This window comes from Prionailurus bengalensis, chromosome A1 (assembly GCF_016509475.1).
Source record: "Prionailurus bengalensis isolate Pbe53 chromosome A1, Fcat_Pben_1.1_paternal_pri, whole genome shotgun sequence".
In the NCBI taxonomy this organism is placed as follows: Eukaryota; Metazoa; Chordata; class Mammalia; order Carnivora; family Felidae; genus Prionailurus; species Prionailurus bengalensis.
The window spans coordinates 70,102,944-70,122,733 of NC_057343.1; the positions used below are offsets into that span (position 1 = coordinate 70,102,944).

The following is a 19,790-nucleotide window of genomic DNA, read 5'->3' on the forward strand; positions in this document are numbered from 1 at the left end:
GTGAGAATTGGTAGTGTTCCTGACTCTGTGCGCACCAGGCACTGATACCTTGAATCTTTTCATTGGTTCTTTCTCCCAAATCTTGGGTACTTTCTTCACAAGTTGACATTGATCAGTATTCAGCTGATTACTCAATGGGAACCTTCTATACTCTTCTAAATGATCTTTCTGGAGGGAGCTTCCTACTCGTTATTACTCGCCCCCCTTACTCCTCTCCCCCCCGCCCCCCGTGATCTGTCAGCCCCACCTTTTCAACTCATGGATTTTGCCGGGTTTTTCTTCTCTGTACCACAGCCTGGAAACCTACTGTAGACAGAAGTCTAGGGCAAGTGTAGGGATCGTGATTTTTTTTCTTGTCTCTGAGGGATCACAGTTTCTCATTGTCTGGTGTCCTCAGCCTTCAGATCTGTTGTGCTAAGTATGTTTTTCCCTTTTTTTTTTTTTTTAATTTTTGTTTATTTGTTTTTCCTATAGGAAGATAAATCCAGTCTCTGTAAATCTATGACAGAATCAAAAATCTCTAATTGGTTTAAAAAGAAAGCCACACTTAACATTAATATGAAAAATTACATTTAAACAAATTATTACAAACAAATTCAAAGTAAAGTTATTTCATGTTGGAATTAGCTTGTGGAAAGACTACTTTGTTGCAATGAATTCTAGACACTAGATAATTTTCTATAACATTTTATCTGGCTCCTATATATGTTATAGGTGATGAAATATTTTTGTATGCAGTTTTAAAACATTTTTTTAATGTTGATTTTTGAGAGAAAGAGAGATCATGAGTGAGGGAGGGGCAGAGAGAGAGGGAGACACAGAATCGGAAGCAGGCTCCAGGCCCTGAGCTGTCAGCACAGAACCCGATGTGCGGCTTGAACTCACGAGCCATGCGATCATGACCTGAGCTGAAGTCGGACGCTTAGCCGACTGAGCCACCCAGGCGCCCCTGTTGTATGCAGTTTTGATTTTTATTTAAAAAAATATTTTTTTTGCATTTATTTATTTTTGAGAAACAGAGTGAGACAAAGCATTCACGGGGGAGGGACAGAGAGAGAAGGAGACACAGAATCTGAAGCAGGCTCCAGGCTCTGAGCAAGCCGTCAGCACAGAGCCTGATGTGTGGGGCTCGAACCCACAAACCGTGAATCATGACCTGAGCCGAAGTCGGATACTCAACCGACTGAGCCGCCCAGGCACCCCGCAGTTTTGATTTTTAAACCTGAAGAGGAGAGCTGAGCTTTTGTTGAGTCTGTTAGCTTTTAGAGGGGCAGCATATGATGTTACAGAAAAAGCACAGGTTTGGAGTCAAATGGACTTGATGTTGAATCTCAGCTATGTGTGACCTTGGGCAGCTTAAATAAGCTTTCTGAGCTTGGCTTCCAGCCTGTGTAAAATGACCATATTTTTAGGAGCATTAAATGAGAATTTATAAAGCACCTGTTTAGTGCCTGGCATGCAGGAGGTGCCCAAGAAACAGTCTCTTCCCAGTGCCCTTCCCGAAAGATATCTAGTAACTGAGTCTCTTTTAATAAGAACCTTTCCAAAATACCCCCAATGTTTTAGTTGCCTGCAAAATCTACCTAAAATGTCACTCACCAACATGATAGGGGCTAAAAAGGTTTAGGGAAAGAACAGAAACCGCTTTGGGAGCAGTGGTTCATCTTGCCCTGCCTTTCATAACTAGGCAGTAAAGTGTTGTTCTCACTTAACACTAACATTAACAGAAGGTCAGAGGGAAAAAGGGAACCTGACTGAAATGTAGGCAAATGGGAGAACAGTGGGCTGGAAAGCTGTGTTGATACCAAATTGTGGAAGATAGATGTTATAGGCTGAGTTGTGTCCTCCTAAAATTTCTGTGTTGAAGCTCTAACACGCAGTACCTCAGAATGAAACTGTACTTGAGGATAGGACCTTTAAAGAGGCGGTTAATGCATGCCTAGGTGGCTCAGTCAGTTAAGCATCTGACTTCGGCTGAGGTCGTGATCTTGTGGTTCACAGAGCCCCCCGTCAGGCTCTGTGCTGACAGAGCAGCTGGAACCTGCTTCGGATTCTATATCTCCCTGTGTCTATTTGTCTGTGTGTCTCTCTGTCTCTCTCTCTCAAAAGTAAATAAAGATTTTTTTAAAAAAAGAGAGATGGTTAAGTTAAAATGAGGCCATTAGAGTGGGCCCTAATCCACTGACACTTGTCACTTTACAAAGAGGAAATTTGGACATACCAGAGAGACACCAGGAGTATGTGTGCACAGAAGGATGCTCGTGGGTGTGCACATCCGGAAGACAGACATTTATTTACAAGTCGAGGGAGGTCTCGGGAGAAACCCAACCCATGACACCATGAGCCTCCAGATCTGTTGTCCACGCCACCGAGTCCGTGGTTGTCGGGCATGGTGGCCCCAGCAGCCTCTTCTATAGGCCTTCGAACCCCAGCAAGGGAAGTTCCCTGATTCAGTGGGTTGTACTGATTGGAATGACGTTTCTAGAAATCCATTCATTTAAACCAAATCCCTGTATAGTCAGGTAGCATGGATGTGCTCTGGAGCCCAGCTGCATGGTGTTAGAGAAGACAGGGAAGTGTGGCCTGGTGGAAGGGGTGGGCGGGGCGATTAGACATGGAGATCATTACAGTTGTGACCGTCTGGAGATCCATCGGTGGGGAAGGATAGGTGATGGTGCCTTTGTTGCCTTTTTAACTTGTCTGGAACTTGTTTCTGTCCTGCTTAGGTTCAGTGAACAAGTGATTGGTCTAAGATGACTTAGTCTAGTCTAGATGCTTCCCAGCCGCCTTCCCCATATAGCAAACTTCAACGCTTTAACTCTGGTCAGGCGGCAGCCTTATTTGTCTTGTTCCCTGTAGCTCATCCATTTATAGTAGTTTAAATTTTTTTTTTTAACGTTTATTTATTTTTGAGACAGAGAGAGAGCATGAACGAGGGAGGGTCAGAGAGAGGGAGACACAGAATCTGAAGCAGGCTCCAGGCTCCAAGCTGTCAGCACAGAGCCCGACACAGGGCTTGAACTCATGGACCGTGAGATGATGACCTGAGCCGAAGTCGGACGCTCAACCGACTGAGCCACCCAGGCGCCCCCCATTTATAGTAGTTTAAGTCCTGCATGTGCAAGACCTTTTCTCTGAGCCCCGCAAACATCGATGTAACTGGTAAACGGTGAGGTTCCCCGAGGCCCTGAGCTCTCACCCAGCGGGTCAGCTGTGACGTGATCGATGGCTCGTAGCCTTCTTGCTGCAGAGCTCGACCAAACAAGCTAATTCAGGCCGGTCTGATGTTCCCAGACCTGCGTGTTGTAAAACCACATGCTCAGTTGGCTCCACTTGGTGATTGTATTCGATGCTTTCCACAGAAATGCCAAAAACAGACGAGAGATGTTTTAAAACAATTCATAAAATTGGCGGCTGTGTTGCCAGAGCATAGTTGTTTTGTCCTGAGTGGCTTGTGGAAGTTGAGGAAGAGCTGGCAGTGGGCAAGGTTCGCGGAGACGGTTCCCCGAGGTGGCCGGGAGAGCGCCGGCCTACAGGCTCGCGAGTGGCCGCTCGGCAGCCCTGGGAAATCCCACCGGGGTTCTCCAGTTAACGCGCTGTCCCGTGCAACTATTTCCAGTATTCCCTGCTTGCCTCAGTCCTCCAGGCCTCCCACTTGACTGGGGAAGTAGAAAGCCTCCACGAGGAACTTGCCTGCTCCCGGCACAGAAATGTAAACTCCCATCTGCCACTGGCCTTTCTGTCTCCCTCAGTGGAATAGCTCTTCCTTCTACCTCAAACCATTGCCCTGGGTTTTAGGGCCGTCTTCTCACATCCCTTAGGACATTGGTGACTAACCCTTCTTGCTCATATGCTCAATGCCTTCGCTTTAAAAAAATTTTTTTTAATGTTTATTATTTTTTCATAGAGAGCACGAGAAGGGCAGAGAGAGAGGGAGTCAGAGGATCCCAAGCAGGCTCTACACAGTCAGCACAGAGCCGGACGCGGGGCTCGAACTCACAAACCTGAGCTGAAGCTGGATGCTCAACCGCCTGAGCCACCCAGGTGCCCCTGAATCCCTCCACTTTTTTAGATGCACCCAGTTTTCTGTGACTCACAAGCAAATAGGGGCATCTGGCTGGCTCAGTCAGTAGAGCATGTGACTCTTGATCTTGGAATTGTGAGTTCCAGCCCCGTATTAGGCTTAGAGATTACTTAAAAACATTTGAAAAACAGAATAATAAAAACAAGTAATTCAACAATACCCTTATCTGATCCCTCGCCCCCTGTGGCCCTAGTCTCTTGCTGCCTGCCTCTCAGCCAAGCTTCTTGGAAAAGTCTGTGTCCTTCCTGCCTCTTCACCACCCGCCAGACTTTCATTCCCACCTCCGAGTCAACTCACCAGCAGAACTTTTAGTTCTCATCTTATTTGAACAGTTCTTGGTATATTTCCTTCTGGAAACTGCCTTCCCATGACTTCTGTGACACCACTCTCCTTTTTTCCTTCTGTTCTCATCTGCTTCCACCTGGCTGGTCCGTGGTGGACGTGCCATCGGTGCTCATAGGTTTTATCCTCTGGACTCGGTGAGCCTTATCCTCCATGAGTCTCCATGACCCTTATCCTCTATGGAGTCAGGATGGTGGCGGCTTCTGCTTCTGCTTCCCTTCCTCCTCCCCACCTCGTCCCCCTCCTCCCTTCCTCCCCTCCTCCCCTCCTCCCCTCCTCCCCTCCTCCCCCTCCTCCTTTTTTTCTTAGCAGGTTTTTGTTGTTGTTTAGTTTTTTTTAATGTTTTATTTATTTTGAGAGAAAGAGATAGGGCATGAGCAGCGGAGGAGCAGAGATAGAGGGAGGGAGAGAGAATCCCAAGCAGGCTACACGCTGTCCTTGCAGAGGTTGACGTGGGGCTCGAACCCTTGAACCATGAGATCATGACTGAGCTGAAACCAAGAGTTGGATTCTTAAATGACTGAGTCACCTGGGCGCCTTGTGGTGACTTCTAGTGTGAGATCTCCTGTCCAGGCTTCCCCTCAGAGCTCCAGACAAGTGTGTCCCGCCCTTTCCATACTATCTCTTGCTCATGAAATCCAAGGGCACCTCAACAAAATCAAAGTGTCTAGAACCTCCATCCTGGCCCTCTTCCAGCACTCCCATCTTTGTGAATTGTACCTGCATCAGTCCAGATGCCCTCAGCAGAAATTCTCGTGTCATTTTGGTCATTGTCTTCTGCCTCAGCCACCATATCCAGTCCATCAGTAAATCCCTGGGGATTTTACCTCTTAAATTTTTCTCAGATCTGCCCACTTCCCCCGACTCTACTTCTGCATTCCTGGTCCAAAATACCATCCTCTCTTGCCTGCACTATTTGTGTGGTCAGCCTGCCTCTGCGGGGCCCCTCTGTCTGTTCCCACACTGCCAGATCAGTCTTTTTACAGTGCACATCTGACTGTATCAGCCCTGTGCTTAAATCCTTTACATTGCTCTTAGGATAAGGATGAAGAATCTCAACGTGGCTTCCGGCAGGGCTGACCCCTTCCTGACCCACCAGCCCTGCTCTGCAGCTGTCCCCTTGCACCTCTGGCACCTGGACAAAGGTTTTACCTGTGTGTCTTCTGTTCCCTTCAGATCTCCACATGACAGCATCTTCAGGGACGTGTTCCCTTCACAATGTCCTGTTTGTATCGGGTCTCCGGTCCCCCTGCCCCCATGCCTGGGTCAGACTGCTCTGCCCCAGACCCTGGGAGTCCTCTGCTCCTCCCTTCATTCCCTTTGGGTCAGGCATGTCTTCACTTTTGTCAGTGTGGGGGGGTTGGTTCCTGTTACTTCCTCACTAGACCATAAGCTCCGTGAAGCAGGAGAGCAGCAGAGGATAGGAAATACAGAAATGAGAATTTCATGATAAAATATTACTGATCGGGGGCGCCTGGGTGGCTCAGTCAGTTGAGCATCCCGCCTCTCAGTTTCTGCTCAGGTCATGACCCCGTGGTTTGTGAGTTCGAGGCCCGTGTAGGGCTCTGCACTGACAGTGTGGAGCCTGCTTGGGATTTTCTTTTTTTCCCCTCTCTCTGCCCCTTCCTTGCTTATGTGTGCACATGCGTTCTCTGCCCCCGCCCCAATCTCTCAAAAATAAATAAACATTTTTTAAAAATTAAAAAAACATTGGGGTGCCTGGGTGGCTCAGTCAGTTGAGCGACCGACTTCGGCTCAGGTCATGATCTCACAGTTTGTGGGCTCGAGCCCCACATTGGGCTCTGTGCTGACAGCTCAGAGCCTGGAGCCTACTTCAGATTCTGTGTCTCCTTCTTTCTCTGCCCCTCCCCTACTCATGCTCTGCCTCTCCCTGTCTCAGAAATAAATAAACATTAAAATTTTTTTTTAAATTAAAAAAAATTTGGGGCGCCTAGATGCCTTAGTTGGTTAAGTGTCCAATTTCAGCTCTGGTCACAATCTTACAGTTGGTGGGTTCGAGCCCCGTGTTGGACTCTGTGCTGACAGCTCACAGCCTGGAGCCTGTTTCAGATTCTGTGTCTCCCTCTCTCTCTGCCCCTCCCTCTTTCTCTCTCTCCCTCTCAAAAGTAAATAAACATTAAAAAAATTTTTTTAATTAAACAAAATCTTACTTATTTGAAAAGGTGATGGGGGAAGAGTAACCTAAATAAGCAGAGACTTAAAATTTTTAGTTTTTGCATTATAAGAATTCTTAGTGCTCAATTTCAGGCTAATTTGAATAATGGAGAAAGGCAGAAGACAGGAAGTCGCTCATCTTCCAACCTCCCAAACACATTTTCCCACGTACTTCAATATTCACCAAGGACATAATTTTTAATGCCTGCATGATAATGTGTCATATAAATGTAGACTTATTTTATTTCATTTATTATTGTAAAAATTTTTTACTATCAGCAATGCTAATCACAACATTTTTATTTTACATAAATCTTTGTGCATAAATGTATGATTTACCAAAGTTGCATTACTGGATGAAAGAATATGTGTAGGAGCCTTTTTTTAGGCTTTAGATAATTATTCGTAATTATTCCTTAATTAGTCTCCAGAAACATACCAATTCATTTATTCGCCAATAGAGGTAAGACAGTGTACATTTTCTGCTACCTTTGCTAAATCTGAGAATTATAAAATGCAAATGTGTGCATACATAGAGGCATATCTAGATGCAAATGTAATGGGCAGAAGGGGTATTTGATTATTCAGACTTGCATTTGTAGGGCGAATCACTCCTGAATTTGAACATTTTCTCATTAGCCATTGTTCTTTTTTTCTCTGTCATTTAGCTGTTATTCTTTGCATAGTTTGGGAGTATTTGGTTTTTCTTCTTATAAATCCTCTTTATATTAGGCACATTAACCTTGCTTTTGTCATACATGCAAATATGAGCTTCAGTAGAACCCTTTTCAAATGACCAGGAATTGAGAGAAAAGCGTGTGTGAAATGGGATAATACGGTTAAATTATGTTTTATCAATAAGGGCAGCTGGTTTCTCTCTCTCTCTCTCTCTTTTAATCTTGCCCCCTAAACTGCACGTGTGTGAAGAGTCTGGCCCTTGAAGCTGGATATGCCTGGCTTCAGGCCTGGCTCTGCCAGCCCGGGACAAATTACTGGTCCCTACAAGTCTCAGGTTACTCTCCTGGGCAGCAGAAATCCTTCTGACCTTGTCAGAAGGTGAAGAGTGGGGTGCCTGGGTGGCTCAGTCGGTTGCTTGGCTGACTTTGGTTCATGTCATGATCTCGTGGTCTGTGAGTTCAAACCACAGGTCAGGCTCTGTGCTGACAGCTCAGAGCCTGCAACCTGCTTCGGATTCTGTGTCTCCCTCTCTCTGCACCTCTCCTGCTCATACTCTATCTCTGTCTCTCAAAAATACACATTAAAAAAATTTTTTTTTAAAGAGGTAAAAGCTTATGGAGAGTACCCAGTGCAGAGGTAATATTCTAAACATCCCTTCCCATATCCCTCAAAGACGTGCTGTTCTGTAACTGTTCTGTAAATGCGTGTATGTACACGTATTTTGTTTCATTAAGGAGCTTGCATATTTCACTCAGCTTGTAGCCACACATGCAATCGTGCATCCGTGTTTGCTGAGTGGCTAGCTTTGGTGGAACACTGCGGATGACAGGAGACACATTCATAGTTAACCATTTGAGTCTGGGAGAGATTGTAGCTTTGGAGCTCAGGGATAATGCCAGCAAATTTGGATCTGTACTATAAAAGCGGTCAGTGATGGAAGATACGCCATCCTGCAGAGAATAGGAACAGACGGTCTCGAATACTCAAAAAGTATTTTGATTTTAAACAGCTCCAAGTCAAGCCTCCAAATACTTGCATCCTTTCGTTGAGAATTTGTCTCAATCTGTTTTTTCCTTTTTAGGTGTGGCTGGATCTCTTAAAACCTATTGTCAAGCAGATTAGAAGTAAGTATACACCATGTGTTTAACAGTGATGTTAAATATACAGCCAGACCTTTTCCTCCTAGACGTTGTTTGCCCTGTGGCATCCAGCACACTGGTGACACAGATTCGTTTTTTTTTTTTTTTTTTTTTGGCCCCGTGATTTCTTTTCATCCACTAATCCATGTGCCATTAAAATGTCTCTTCTGCAGTATTAATATTTAACAATTTGGTAATCAAAACCTTGCTTGGAAAATCAAACCTCATTTTGATTAACGACTAGAGCATGCTGTTAATCTCCAGACTAATTGAGCTTGCCTGGTCTCTGTCCGAGGTTGTTACTGTCACTTTTGAAGGGGAAGGTGCAACCATGTATTCATAAAATTGATGTTAGGTTTTCTGTCCTGCCTCTTCAATGCCTGTGAAATCAGAGTGCAAGTATTGGTTGCTTGGAAAAATAAAGTGCCTGAAAGTGTGTGTGTGTGTGTGTGTGTGTGTGTGTGTGTGTGTGAATGGCAGGCAGGACTGAAGGGAGTCTGGCTTGCATTTACAGTGTGTGTTGGGGAAGATTAAGGAGGATTTAGGAGAGGAGTGAGGGAAGAAGGCTCGCTTTCTCTGTCCCTTCTCATTGTGCCCCAGGACCAGGACCGTTTCCCTCTTCTCCACTTTGAGGTCAAGCGCAGAGTCAGACAACTCATGCCAAATGCCCCCTCACTGCAGCCACAGCCCGGGCAAAAGTCTGAGGGTAGTAACAGAGGTGCATTCCATTAGTTGAGCTTGAAGCTCCACACTACCTTGCTGGGATCGTTTTAATGTCTGATTAAGAAGCCCCACTGGGCCACTTCTAGCAATTTTTGTGGCTGTACTGAACAGGCACACGGTGTCTGGATGGCCCCCGTGCACTTGAAATGGATGTTGAGCTTCTGTCATTTAAATTAAGCAATTATTGATGCTGAAAATGAAACCGGCATTGTTTGTTTAACATTTCCGAGGGTGGCTGGCCAGTGACCTGAGCGTGAGGGGGCCGGAGGGTAGGGGCACATTGCTGGGAGAAGCCCCTAGACCTGACGGGGGAGGAAGCGAAGCATCCAGAATGATGACGTGTGTCCCTGCAATACCTCCTGGGAAATGCTCACTGTGGCAAGGTGTCTTTTAGCCCGTTGCCAAATACAGACGGAAGACCGCGTCTGTCACTGCTGGGTCCACCCTGGAGTGAGGATTCTCCTTCTGTCTCCGCGTGCTATGGCTAGCTGTGTGAAGCTGTCATTGTGCATTGGGGGATAGCACCTTCCTACTTTTGGGTTTTCTAAGGATCTGCGTGGCCTCAGGGGGATCCCCATGGAGAGGATATAGCATGGTTTTTCCTGTTCTTCCCCATTTTGCTATTGTTACTTTATGATCCAGAGTTGACAGGCGAGGGTTTCTATTAATTGTTAGAGTGAGTGGTCAGGGAAAGGGGGCCCAGTGTCTCTGGGCTTCATTATTTCTGTGCCTTGTTTTTCTCCTCATTTTGTATATATTGCCTACATCTTCACCTCCTGTCGCTTTTGCGTTTTTTTCATAAACTTAAATATGTTATCATAAAATAATACAACATCTGTTTTTTGTGACAGCGAAGGCAGAGCAAAAAAAATTTTTTTCTGCTTTTAGACAACTGCTGTTCAAATTTGGATTTCGTTATCGTACCTTATATTTCATAGAACATAAACTCATTGCTGTCATTCCAAATGGTAGAACCTACAAGACTGCTCTTCCATTGAGCATAAATATATGTGTGTAGATATATGTATAAAATTTGATCTGTACCTCAAAACAAGCTCTGATTCAGGTTACAAATTATTATGATCTGTTTGACATTTTAATTCTGACAAGTGACCCATCCCATTGATCTTCTCCCTGTCCACCCACCCCAGATCTGCTTCCTGATTTTGCCTGAACTCGTCCATAAGATGGCTTATAAGACACCTATAAGGGCTTCTGCTGACTGGACGAGGGCAGGGTCACGTCGTGTTGATGTTTTTTCTCCAGCGCTCGGGGAGCACCTGACACATAGATGCTCATACATATTTGATGGACACAGTGGAAGCTGTACCTTGTAGATCATTTAAAGTACTAAATTGTATAACCGATTTACGTTTTCATTATTTCCTCATTGTCGAAAGCCCGTATTTTGACTGAAAGGGCCAATTTGATAAATTTTTGAAGACGAATGCCTGTTTTTAAAATCCGGGCACAGTTTAAGTCCTCAGAGAAAAAAATGTAATACCTGAATGAAATACTTTTGTCAAAACGTTATTTTATAAGGGCTCTCTGTCTCCCTGCAATATGGAAGTATGAATTAGGAACTGAACTACCTGTTCAGCGACCTGGATGTCAACAGATGGACTCTTGGTGGCTTGGAATGAGATCCATTATTTGCTGTATAATATACCTTCCGAAGTCTTTTTCTTTAATTGCATTTGAAACAAATCAAAAATGCTCTACTGTTTTTTGCCCCCTTTTAGGGCCAAAGCATGTTGTTGTGAAGTTTGTGGTGAAATTCTTTCCACCTGACCACACACAACTCCAGGAAGAACTCACAAGGTTAGTGGTTTAGAAACTTGCTCTTTATTGCCACGGGGTGCTGAAGAGAAGAGAAAGTTAATGTTCTCTGTCCACTGATTCAGCATTTTCACAGCGTTTACCTGACCCGCATCTGCTCCGTGCTCCCGATGGTGCTGACCAACATGGGGAGAAAGAATGTACCACATTTTCCTTGAATCCTGGGTTTCTGCAAAGCTGTGCTGTGAACTGGTCTTATAACCTATTGCTGTCATATTTCCCTTCTTCTGTCTGTCACATCACGAGACAGTTTGGGGAAGTCAGACCCTGTGAGACCAAGATGTTAACTCCGTTTCTCTCTGTGGCTGCCATGGGTGACTGGACGTGAGCTGAAGATCGATTTCTTTGAAAGTTGGCCTAAGTGGGAGAAGCGTGAGCACGGAGTCAGGCCTGCCCTTGCCCCTGTGTGACTGGCCAATTTACTTGTTCCCTCTGCGCTTCTGCTAATTCCCCTGTGTCTGCGCAACCACGCTGGTTGCTTGGCCATGGTTGTTTTGAGGATAAGCAGTCGTATACATAAAGTGGCCAGAACCAGTAGGGATGCTCTGAATGATAACCATCATCACCCTTATTATTACCAATTTTATAATTTGCACAAGACGCACATATGCTAAAGGAGAACAGAGTCTGGTGGGAATGTGTGAACACACAATGCCTCCCTTTCAAGAGTGCTCTTACAAGTGGTACATTAGTCTGACCAGCCACAGCCCTGCCACCTGTGGCTTTTTTTTTTTTAAATGTTTGTTTATTATTTTTGAGAGAGAGAGAGAGAGAGAGCACAAGCAGGGGAGAGGCAGAGAGAGAGGAAGGCACAGAATCTGAAGCAGGCTCCAGGCTCTGAGCTGTCAGCACAGAGCCCGACGTGGGGCTCAAACTCAAAGACTATGAGCTCATGACCCAAGCCTCAGTCGGACACTCAACCGACTGAGCCACACAGGCGCCCCGTGGCTTTCAGTCTCGTAGCTGATTAGACCAAGCCTGTCACATCCTTCTCCGCACCCTTGGTACAGAGGACAGGATCTTGGATACTGTGGGTGGTTGACCATCATTTAGCAAAGGGGTGAAGCCATTCAGTCAGCAGTACTTACAAAGTGGACACTGTGTGCAAAGCACGGTTCCAGGCACCGGGAACGTAGTGGTGAAAAGACAAGCCTGACCCTCAGGGGAGCAGACAAGATGACTGATGAAGCAGAAACTATCAGATAACAGTAAGGGCTCTATGGGTAACTGAAGGAGAAGGATGTGATAGAAGGTGACCAGGGCACCGCTTGTGATGGCTCAGTCTGCGGTGCCTCTCTGAGGAAGGGATGAGAATCTGTCCCTCCTTTTTGGAGGAAGAGCTTTCCAGGTAGAAGGAACAGCTGGGCAGTGACCGAGGCAGGAACAAGTTCCAGATGTTCAAATACAGTTGACCCTTGAACGACATAGCTTTGAACTGCACACATCCACTTACGTGCAGATTTTTTTATGTAGATACAACACAAGGACTGTGAATGTATTTTGTCTTCCTTAGGGTTTTCTTCATCATGTTTCTTTGGCCCACTTTATCATAAGAATACAGTGTACAGTACATAGAACTTAGAAAATACGTGTTAATCGTGTTTGTTATTGGCAAGCCTTCTAGTCAACAGTAGTTACGTTTTGGGGAAGTCAACAGTTATATGCAGATTTCTGACTGTGCAGGGGGCTGGAGCCCTAATCTCTGTGTTGTTCAAGGCTCAACCTGTACCTAAGAGAAGGCTGGCGTGGCAGGAATGGAGAGGGTAAAGTGCAGTGAGATGGGACAGAGGCCAAATGTTTCATGGGGTTGAAAGTCTAGCTGCCATGTGGGGGACAGTGACAGCTGGGAATCCAGTGAGGTAGCCATTGCTGTTGTCCACGCCACAGTGGTGGCAGCAAAGGAGGTGGCAGGCGTGGAAGCAGAGAAGGGTGGCTGCAAATGCTGGACTACGTGCTGGAGAACGGGGTCCATCTGTCGTGGTGACGGGCTGGCGGTGGAGGCCGAGGAGACAGAGGGATGCTTAGATTTTGATTTAAGCAGCTGGCTGGCCATTTTGGTGGCAACTAAAATGGGAAAGGGTGGAGGGAAGTAGGTGATGACTGAGGGGTGGAGAGTCGGGAGGTTGGTTCTGCCGGCTTATGTCTGAGATGCCAACCAGACATCGCGTGGCGGTGTCCGGAAGGGCACTGGGGACACGAATGTGGAGTTCCAGGAAGAAGTGAAGGCCACGTCTTCCCGTGGCTTTCAGTTTTCTGAATGATTTGCTGCTAATTGTTTCCCTCTACTTATAATCCTCAAATCGATGAAGCTGTTATGTAGCCGGGGATTGCAGGAGCCAGCAGCCTTTTGGGAAGCATGCACGGTTGACTAGAACGGTTCACGTAGAGGAGACACAGCTGGGCTGCTACACCAGGATGCATAAGACAGGCCAGTGACAACAGAGTCTTCTGTGGTGTCACTGCTGGGGCTACCGTGTCTCTGTTTCTGGGCTGGGTTTCTTCTCATTGTAACGTGCATTGCTTGAAGCTCAGACTATTGACATAAATCTAAAGGCAAGTCCAGCTGTTGGTCAACAGCCTGCCTTTGCATCCTGCATGTCACTGGGCCTCTGTCCTGCTTATGAAGTTGGCATAAATCCTTTTTTCCCCGTCTCCATTCCAGTGTGCTTTGAGTTTTGCACCTTTTCAATTCTTGTGAATCATTGTCTGCAGAGGCTTGTAGTTTTCTTTTTTATGTGTGTATGTGTTCGTTTATTTTTGAGAGAGAGACAGCACAAGCAGGGGAGGGGCGGAGAGAGAGGGAGACAGACACAGAATGTGAAGCAGACTCCAGGCTCTGAGCTGTCAGCACACAGCCTGACACAGGGCTGGAACTCACGAACCGCGAGATCGTGACCTGAGCCAAAGTCGGACGCTTAACGGACTGAGCCACCCAGGCTCCCCATGGTTTTCTACTATTCGGGTTTTTCTTCTAAAATTCCATACTGCTTGTGGCCATTGAGCCAAGTGTGCCCGGGATATTGCCGGCTGCTCGGTGGAACCTGTCAATTCCTCAGGGAACCCGGGCTCAACGGATGGATTGTTTAGGGTTGTGTTGTTGTCTTTGTTTTCTGGCTCCCGGTGTTAACTGACATTTTAAAAATCTTTTCCAAGGAGAGAATCCTTTTGGTGCAAGGGCGAATGAAATTGATATGAAACTTAGAAGCTCCCCATCGCTTTTGACTTTGTCACGAGGTGTAGCGGGAAGGGGGACCTTCCAGATCCGATGTGTTGCCTCCCTCATTCTCAAATTCCCATGTAAGCAGAAATTGAATGATGTGACCTTTGAGGTCCAGGCACTTTCCTGTAGCAGATGGGGAGTGCAGGAGGGCTTGGGAGAAGCTCTGTGTAGACAGCAGTTCAGGCGAGGGATGTGGGGACAGAGGCAGGCCTACAGTTCAGCCGACTAAAAGGGACTCTAGCTCTCTGGTTAATTCTTGGGGCCTCAGGAATAGCTTTCAGCTTCCCGCTTGTACAAAAAGCAGATTGAATTGCACTTTGCTGTTAACCAAGAAGCTGAATTCCTTTCTATTTATTGAACTGCACTTTCAGCGGCTGTTGTGTCCTATTGCTGCTAGGGCCCGGGCCTCTAGAGGGAGAGAAAAGTAGTGAGTCGTGGGTGCAGGTTTTAAACAGCTAGGGAGGGGTCTTTGGAAAAGAACTCGCCACGTTTTCTCATCGCAGAGTTCCGAGTCACTCTTGTTGGGCTATAGGGCTTTGGTACACTTTGCTCTGGGCATGTGATCTTCAGTAGGATCCCATTTCTCCTTGGCTCTGCCCTTTCTAGGGGTGGAGAGAGACCTCTGAGAACTTGCAGTGTTTGCAAGGCCCGAGGTGGTTCCTCAGGCTGGCAGAGAAATTGTAAGTTACTTTCCATTGAATACGAAAAGAAAGGCTAAGACCTCCCAGGCTAAGATGAAACAAATTAAAATAGACCCATTTAAAGCAAGGCATCAGATTGGTGTGATTTGTAACTCTGACGATCCCTGGAAACCAAAAGCCCTCTTCGTTAGCCCTGGCACCATCATCCCCTTCTCCTGACACCCACCCTTGTGTCGGGGACTGACTCTGCTTTGAGTGCTTTGCATTTTCAGCATTCACTCAGTTAATTGTATTTAGTGCCTGCTGAGTTCACCCTAGCCTTTAGCTCCTGTGTGTTTGATGGGGATTGTTTCCGTTTATAATACGAAAGGTATTGCTGAATCTCTAAAGTTAGCATCGAAGCCAGCTTGCTCAAGATTTATAACTGTCATTAGGAAGTGAACAGTCAGTACCCAGGAAGGTCTTCCTTGTATTACAGGGGCCTCTGAACAGGGAGACTCTGCATGATTCGGGACTGCAGGCTCACTGCGGTCTTCAAAATGCCACTTCCCCTGTGCCTAAATGTGTGGGCTTTCAGAACCGCTGCTGACTGAGAGTCTACATGAGCCCATCAGCCAAAGTCCCCAGAGCCTGTCAGACTCTGACCATTGATCCGTCCCTGAACGCTTCTCCGCAAACACAAGACCCTGTGTTTGAACTGGTGGATGGTAAAATATTCACAGTGTGATGCTTTTATGCCGCCTACTTAAAAATTAACCAGATAGAAGATTAAAGCTTGTAGCTGTAAGAAGTGTTCAGCTCAAAAAATAGTCCTTGCCTAATCCAGAAAGATGGCTTATACTGCCTCTTGCCTTGTAAACCAATATGTTGATGTTTTGGTTCTTTTATATTCTCTGCCTTTCTTCCCTTTGACTTTCCAGAGACAGAGAACGTGAGAGCAAGAATAAATATAAGGGGCTGGGTAAAGGCCAACGGTTATCGACGAGTGGATCTGTGGGGTTTTTTTGTTTTGGGTTTTTTGTGGGGCTGGCTACAGAATTGCCTTTGTAGCTTTCGTAGGTTTTTTTGTTTGTTTGCTCTTGAGCTTGTTTTGTTTTGTTTTAGTTTTTTAGTTAACAATGGAATTTCTTAAATAACTTAAAGAGAATTCATTTTTCTTCTTTATTTTTTTTTAATGTTTATTTTTGAGAGAGAGACAGAGACAGAGCACAAGTGGGGGAGGTGCAGAGAGAGAAGGAGACACAGAATCTGAAGCAGGCTCCAGGCTCTGAGCTGTCAGCACAGAGCCTGATGAGGAGCTCAACCTCACGGACCGCCAGATCATGACCTAAGCCGAAGTCAGATGCTTTATGGACTGAGCCACCGAGGGACCCCTTTTTCTTTTTATTTTATTTACTTATTTTTTTAATTAAGTAAGCTCTATACCCAACATGGGGCTTGAACTCATGACCCTGAGATCAAAAGTCCAGCTGATCCAGCCAGGTGCCCCTAGTTTTTCTTTTATAAGAGAAAATTTGCTAACATTATTGAATGTTTTTATTCTAGTCACTGTGCTTTCCATGTATTACTTTATTTAATTTTTATAGAACCCTCTGTGGTTGGTCTAATTAAAAAAGCCCCCCCCCTTTTAAAATTACAAATAACCTTTCATTATTACAAAAATAGCAAATGTACAGTATAGAAAGTTAGAACATACAGATAAACAAGTATAAGAAGATAAAATACTGTATTCCTGTTCCCCAGAGGTGATCATTGTTAATACATTAGTGTGATATCCTTTCTGATTTTTTCTACACATATGTATGTACTTTTCATTTCATCTAATATCTTGGCCATACTCAAATTTGTCCCATAAATGTCATTTGTATGTACTCATCTAAAATGACATTCATGAGGCACCTGGGTGGCTCAGTCGGTTAAGCGTCTAAGGCTCAGGTCATGATCTCACTGTTTATGGGTTCAAGTCCCGCATCAGGCTCCATTCTGACAGCTTGGAGCCTGGAGCCTGCTTCAGATTCTGTGTCTCTTTCTCTCTCTTCCCCTCCCCTGCTCGTGCTCAATCTCTCTCTCTCTCTCTCTCTCTCTCTCTCTCTCTCCCCCTCCCTCCCTCCCTCCCTCTCCCAAAAATAAAAATAAACATTAAAAAATAAAACGAGATTCACTGTAGGCCATAGTCACACTTGGTTATGTCCTTTGGACCTCATTTACTCTAGCAGAGTCCCTCCCTATTTTTTCTTCATGATACCATCTTGTTGAAGAAACAGGACCAGTTATACTCTAAAATATCCTACCTTCTAAATTTGTCAGACTTCTTCCTTGTGGTGCCACTTAGTTTCTTCCTCTATCCTCTGCATTTCCAGAAAACTGGAAGTTAGTTCTATAGGCCTGATGGATCAAGTTGAATATTTTTGGCCAGAATCTACCAGAAGTGATGTGAAGTTCCTATTTCATGAATGGTGCTAAGATTCATCATTGAATTAGGGTGGTGATGTTCTGATCTTGCCATTGTGAGGCAAAGTCATGTTACTTTGTCTTTATGCAAATGTCCAATCTCCTGAATGGTTTTTACAGCGATTCACAGTGCTTGCCAGAGTCCATAATTTCTTTAGATGTTGTGGAATGAGGATTCTTGCTGTTATTATGAGTTGGCATACTTCTGTAAAGAACTTTGCCTCATTTTCCTGTATATCCTGAAATACCCCTTCTATTGAGAGAGGCAGATTCCAGACTCAAGTTTTTGGTTAGGTTACCAAGTTTTGAATAAAGAATTGCTTCAGTAGTGTCCAATGGTGATACATTTTCTGGCTTTCTCATTGAATACTGAAATGAACTCAAGAATTTTCATCAATTCCATGTGTTTTGAGTCACTTTAATTATTCTTGTTGCTACTCACGTTGCCACAGCATTGGCGAGTGGACATCCCTTCAAGATGTTTCTTTTGCTTTTTTAATACAGCCCATGTATATTTCAAAGCTGCCTTGCTTTCTGCCATCACTCGATATTTCAGGCCCACTTTGTACCTCTCCTTACCAGATACCTGAAATCCACCATTTCTCTATGGAGAAAATTTTAAGAGTTCATATTGATTTTTTTCAAATCAGTTTTTACATTGCACTATTTTTTATTTAATTTCTTTTATTTATAAATACCTTATCTCTTGCCACACCTGGGCTCAGTTGGTTGTGTGTCTGACTCTTAATTTCGGCTCAGGTCATGATCCCAGGGTTGTAGGAATGAGCCTTGCACAGGGTTCTGTGCTGAGCCAGGAGCCTACTTGGGACTCTCTCACTCTCTCTCCTCTCTCCTCCTCCTCCTCCTCCTCCTCCTCCTCCTCCTCCTCCTCCTCCTCCTCCCCCCCTGCTTGTGCATGCTCTCTCTCTCTCTCTCTCTCTCTCTTTCTCTCTCTCAAAATAAGTACCCCTTCTCTTTTACCAAAAAATGTTTACTTGCTTTATTCCGCAATATAAAGAAAATATAACTTTAAACTAAATTCAGTTTTACAGATCTGGTAACTGAGGCTTTTGGAAGAACCTAAGTGAATATTACACCACACAAAAAAACACACTCTTGTCTTTCCAATTCCATTGGCAAAAAAAGCTGTTCCTAACCATAATAAGCTATTGTTATTATCTGAGCCTTATGTTTTAGTATATTTGATCTGTGGGAAAAAAATTATACCCTGAAAAAATTATAGAGTGGTAAGATACAGCCTTGGGTTTTTGTTTTTGTTTTGTTTTTTTATTTGGAGAGAGAGAGAAAAAGAGTGAGTGGGGGAGGGGCAGTGAGCGAGGGAGAGAGAGAATCCCAAGCAGGCTCCACGCTATCAGCGCAGAGCTGGACTCAAGGCTCAAACTTGCAAACTATGAGATCATGACCTGAGCCAAAACTAAGAAGTGGAAGCTTAACTGACTGAGCCATTCAGGTGCTCCGTCTTAGGTCTTTGTATGGAGAGGTACAGCCATAGAACAAAATGTGTTACTCATCATGTGAAAAGATTACCGCGTGTTTCCTGGTCCTTTGAATGAGGTATGACTATTTACACCGCAGTCAGTGGTACTGGGAACTCATTCCAGCCGGCACAGACTTTCTTTTCCTTGGTTTGTATACCTTTCTCTAGTCCCTCACAGTGTGGACGAGCTGTCAGAAGTGAGCCTGACTTTGACACCAAACCTCCCACCCTCTTTGCATGGCGCCAGCCTCTAGGTGTGTGACGAATCATTTTTATTTGCGTCCGCAGGTACCTGTTTGCTCTGCAGGTGAAGCAGGATCTGGCTCAAGGCAGGCTGACGTGCAATGATACCAGCGCGGCTCTCTTGATCTCACACATTGTACAATGTAAGTCCTGTTGGTTTCTCCATGAAGTCACGTTGGCAGTAACGGTGATCCGGTCAATGGGGGAAAATAATCACATCCACGAAAAACAATAATTATGTCTTTTTGTTATTTTGTTACATGAGTGCCCATGGATTGAAAACAATACCCCTAAAGCATCATTTAACAGGCGTAGCCCCCCAAACACTGGCCTGTGAATTCTGTGTCCTTTTCAAGGACTAGTGTGCTCTTGTTGATATCTCCGTTGATGCAGAGAAGAGGCTTGGACAGATGGTGGTCAAGTAAACTAAACTTGTTCGGTCCTGTTCTTGGATTTAATATTCATTATTGAATATGGTACATTAGCCTTAAGACATAAACCTGTCAAAGATGACACTTCTTGTATTCTGCTGTCCCAAGTTTAGTAAACCCCAAGACACAGGAAGCTGGACTGAATCCTAGTGATGCTTGAAACTAGATATTTTGCTTCCTTAATCTAGGCAAAGGATAAATTAGATTGTACTCATTCTAAGGCATATTGACAACCCAGCTGGGCATTTTTTTTTCTTCTTGGCCAAGGCAGAAGTAACTTGTTGAAGTTACTTGAAATCGAATATGCACATTATGTTTCAAGAAGA

At 45.0% G+C, this 19,790-nt stretch overlaps 1 protein-coding gene across 3 annotated transcripts in view; it reads left to right on the forward strand.

Moving 5' to 3' along the window:
* FARP1 (FERM, ARH/RhoGEF and pleckstrin domain protein 1) overlaps nucleotides 1-19,790 on the forward strand; it is a 299,936-nt gene that overhangs the window by 211,022 nt on the left and 69,124 nt on the right. For all 3 annotated transcript variants that reach the window (XM_043581978.1, XM_043581968.1, XM_043581988.1), the window contains exons 4-6: nucleotides 8,361-8,403; nucleotides 10,884-10,962; nucleotides 19,079-19,176. In XM_043581978.1, the coding sequence (XP_043437913.1) occupies nucleotides 8,361-8,403; nucleotides 10,884-10,962; nucleotides 19,079-19,176 (220 nt within the window). The remainder of the gene's footprint in view (nucleotides 1-8,360; nucleotides 8,404-10,883; nucleotides 10,963-19,078; nucleotides 19,177-19,790) is intronic.